The following is a 4,437-nucleotide window of genomic DNA, read 5'->3' as shown; positions in this document are numbered from 1 at the left end:
CATTTGAAAAGTACCCCTTCTTTCACCTAGCACGTGCTGTCACCAAAACCAGGAACTCTTCCTTTTTTAATGGATGAGTGACGTATTGTTTCCCCTGAGTGGGTGAGTGTGTGTGAGTATCACACTGCCTTTACACACTCATTCATTCATGGTTGCTGAGGTTGTTTCCATGTTGTGGCTACTGCGAACACTGTTTCAGTGAACATGGGAGTACTTCTATCCCTTCACGTTAGTGGTTCCATTTACCTAAGTACCCAGCAGTGGAATGGCTGCACAATATGGTAGTTCAGTTTTTATCTTTTGGCGTGATCTCTGTGCTCTCTTCCCTATAGGCTTTATCAATACACATTCCCCTAAACTCCTTCATTTTTGAATAATGTAGATATCCAGGTATGTAACCTTTAAAGTTAAGAAAAGAAAGACTGAATGGAGTTAGGGAAACCCGTAATTGACCAACTTTTGTATTTCTTCTACCACTCTATGTTGTCATCAGATCTACTTTTGTTTGGGTTTTTTTTTCCCATTACCAAACATATCCTGAATGGAATGCTGTGCTGTCTTCTTTAGGATCACAAAAGTGATTTAACGATTTTCAATGTGTATTTCTTCCTTTTTAAAAATGTTTTATTTATTTATCTTTAGAGAGGAAGGAGATGGAGAGAAACATTAATGTATGGTTGCCTTTCATGTGTCCCCTGCTGGGAACTGGCCTGCAGGGGACCTGCCTGGAACTCAGGTATGCGCCTGACTGGGAATCGAATTGCAATCATCTAGTTTGAAGGCCTGTGTTCAATCCACTGAGCTATACCAGCCAGGGCTTCAATGTGTATTTCAACACACAAAACTCTCACTCCTTAACCTGATATAGACAAGAAGAAGTGTGCTAACTCTGTCATTCATGCGCTTATGTTCTGAACCTAAATAGACTTTGTTGATAGAACACTACTTGGAAATTACCTCAAAACAGACGTCAGCATAATGTCCGGGCACATCAGGAATACTGGTCCACAGGCATTTCCAACCACAGCGTGAGGACCCCACCTCAGACCTCACTCAGGGTGACGGAAATGACAGGGTGTATTCCTGGATCACCCATTGGCCCCCCAGTGGCAGGAGATTCTGCTTAACGATGAAAGCTAAATAATCTGCTATCTCCTTCCCCCTCGTTCCTCTCCTTCTCTCTTGTTGTTTCCGATTTTGAGATTCCCACTGTCTTTAGTAATGATAGCTTATCTTACAATCTACAGTAGCATGGGCAGGGGCAGGGTCTTCTTTGTCTAAACATCTCCAGTGCAACCTTGGATGGTGTGCCTCAGTGGATGGAGTGCCAGCCAGAGAACCAAAGGGTCACCGGTTTGATTCCCAGTCGGGGCACATGCCAGGCTTGTGGGCCAGATCCCCAGGTGGAAGCAATGTTAGAGGCAACCGCACTTTGATGTTTCTCTCCCTCTCTTTCTCCCTCCCCTCTCCTTTCTCTAAAAAGAAATAAAGTCTTTAAAAGAAAACATCTCTGGTGCAAGGATGAAGATGTCCAAAGAGCCTATGTTCCATTAATGACTATGTCAAATAAAAGCTGTCAACCAAGAGGTCTGATTCATCATCATTTATATTGTCAAGCATGCTCAAAAAACATAAGCAAATCTAGGTGCGTATCTTTACAGTTTATACAACAAATGACTAAATCCAGTCAGGAGAACAGGAAACGATCAATTTTATATATGTACCACATCTTCTTTATTCATTTGTCTACAGGTGTACATGTAGCTTGTGTCCATGTTTGGCTATAACAGATCATGCTGGACACGGCATAGGTAAAATAGTAAATAACATTTTAATAAGGACATATGATTCAGATGGGCAGTAAACTTATCACAATGCGCACTTTGAAAGTGATATAAATGTCTAATTAATACGCGCCACACCCGAAACTAGTATAATATTGTATGACAACTGTAATCAAAATTTCTTTAATGTGGCCAATTTTTACTTCATCTGTCTCTTCACCTATGTATTTATCTATCTACTGCTCCCAACTACGTTAGTGCAAACTTCCTTCTGACCTGGATTGAGATTCTTATGCTAAAGTCAAGTTATCCCGTTCTGGATCACAACAGTGGTTAAAGGATCGCCAATCTGTATTTCCAAAAAAGAAAAAGGAACAAAGCAAAACAAAAAATAAACGTCATACTACTAATCCGATAAAGGGCGATAACTGTGAGCTCCTTGGCCTTCATAAGCCTATATTCTGAATCTCCAAGAACATTCTGCCCAAAGGAACACTACTGAAACTTTCACCATAAACACAAAGATAAGTCAACAAGTTATTCCGCATATTAGGCAACTGCCTAACAGGCCTTCTCAACTAAAAAGTGAAGACCCCACCTCGAATTCACTCAGGGTGAGGGTAGTGGCTGGATGTGGCTGTGGGGTGCCCACTGGCCTTGGAAGGACTGGCAGCCCTGGGTTCAGCTTGGGCCCTGGCTTGGGCTCTCTCTTCCTCCTCTCTCAAAGCCTCTTGATAGACACATGGGAATTCTGTGGGCTCACTATCATTGAGCTTGGCCAGAAACTCCAGGATTTTCATCTTGCTGGTCTCAGCACGGGATCTTGGACCCCACAGGAACTCATAGCGTGGAGGATCACTGTTGACCACCTGCCGGTACACCAGGTATTCTCCCCGCACCAAATCTTGGGTGATAAGCTTCCTGGGTTCGCCAAAAATGAAGTGAATTTCTCCATCATAGATGCCCATCATATTCAGGAATTTCCAGACCTCCTCCTCAGGGGCGCGGTAGCCATTCAAGAGGATCATACTCAGGAGAGGCATCAGAATCCCTCTAATGGGAAATGTCCAAACTGTGCTCAGACTCCCATCACTGGGGTCACCCTGATTGTGGACAAGGGTGTAGAAGTTACCGTTGGGCTTGACCTCTTTCACTTCCAGACCGTACACCAGATCCATTAGGGCAGATGCCTTCCTGAGAACCTCAGAAAAGTCCTTTCTGTACCATTTGTGGACTATCTTCAGCATGTCGGCCTTCTTAATGGGCTCCTTCATTTTATACCGACTCAGCAGATACTGAACCAACTTATTTGCTTTCTGAGATAAAATGTTCAGGCCAGGTCTCTTTGTCAAAGTTGAGGCCCCGGAGGAATTTTTACTTTTCCGAGCACGGCCTTTGGCTCTTCCAGCAGATCTTTCGCCTGACACACCTGCAGCGGTACTGCTGGTGGCTGGGGCCCTCGGAGGTGCCTGGGGAGGGCCAGCAGCAGTGGAGCCCGAGGGAGCATCCCCCAGAACAGAAGAGGAGGAGCAAGCGGCCTCTTCTTCCTGTCCTGCAGTGGCCTGAGCACTCTTGAGACTTTGGGCCTCAGCTCTGTTTTGGTGACGTCTCTCACGAGCACGGAGCTTGCTCTTGTGACCACGAGGCATGCTGACTGTGGTTCGGGTCAGCAGACAGGAGTGTGGGCCAACAAAGAGGTGATTTGGGCACCTGGTGGATGGAGAACGAGAGGATGTGAGCACCTTCAACAGGTAGATTCCACTTTGGCTTTATTGAAGGCTGCCTCTGCAGGCCTCCTCGAGGGCCCTACTCTAAAAAGTGACAAGACTCCTGTTCCCCTGGTCAGTCTGCGCGCTGAGAATCCCACAGAGGAAATGCAGAACCTTTAGAGAGAGGTTCATGCTGCATCCTACCAGCCCCGCCTGGCTTTGCCCAAGTAACAGCAGGTGATGTCAGTGTGGCCCTCTTTGCCCTGGCATGGGGGGGGGGTCCTCTCAGTTCATGTTCTATATCATCACGTCAACCATGGCCAGAGCCTGGGCACCTTCCCCTCTGCTACTCTGAGGCTGACACCTCAACACTCACTGACACCCAGGAGAAGGAGCCAGAGGAGCTGGAGCAGGGCCTCAGTGCACCTGTGTACCAGGTAACACCCAGTGCTGAGAGTCTGCAGGGCTCATTGGTTTCCTGAGTTCATGTGGACCCTCAGTTGTCAGTCAAGCTCTTCACCTTGGCTCCCTGTGAGGCCTAGCACCTCTCTTTTCTTTAATTGGTGGCTGGACCTACAGACTAAGGATCTCACCTCCCTCAGACCTGTTACAAAGAAATGTAGGGGAGGGTCAACCTGATAACACATCGCTAAGCTAGCTTGGGCTGATAGCTAAGGTTTGGGATAGACGTTTTGACGCCCCCTTTATTCAGGGCTGGCTGGTTGCTTGAGACCTCTCTCACATTCTTCTACTGGGCCCATTGTAGACAAATCCTCAGACTAAGAGCCAGCCTCCCCGAGACCCAAAAACAGGGCATGAAGTTGACCTTATGTGAGCAAAATAGGTCGCCCAAGAGTGGGGGGCTGCTACACGCAGGCTGAGGTCCTATGGGAGATAGCTCCAAACAGAATCCCAATTCAAGGTCTAAATTTGACTGCTGCTCG

General features: G+C 46.7%; 1 protein-coding gene across 1 annotated transcript; it reads right to left on the bottom strand.

The window, feature by feature from the left end:
• Positions 1-2,389: 2,389 nt before the first annotated feature.
• Positions 2,390-3,433, bottom strand: LOC118989904 (melanoma-associated antigen B4-like). The gene has a single exon (XM_037050244.1). The coding sequence runs from the start codon at positions 3,431-3,433 to the stop codon at positions 2,390-2,392; it is 1,044 nt and encodes a 347-aa protein (XP_036906139.1).
• Between the last annotated feature and the right edge of the window lie 1,004 nt (positions 3,434-4,437).

Source organism: Sturnira hondurensis, unplaced genomic scaffold (genome assembly GCF_014824575.4).
Source record: "Sturnira hondurensis isolate 20B ecotype Veracruz unplaced genomic scaffold, ASM1482457v3 Scaffold0006584, whole genome shotgun sequence".
NCBI lineage: Eukaryota > Metazoa > Chordata > Mammalia > Chiroptera > Phyllostomidae > Sturnira > Sturnira hondurensis.
This window is presented reverse-complemented; position numbering and strand designations above follow the sequence as displayed.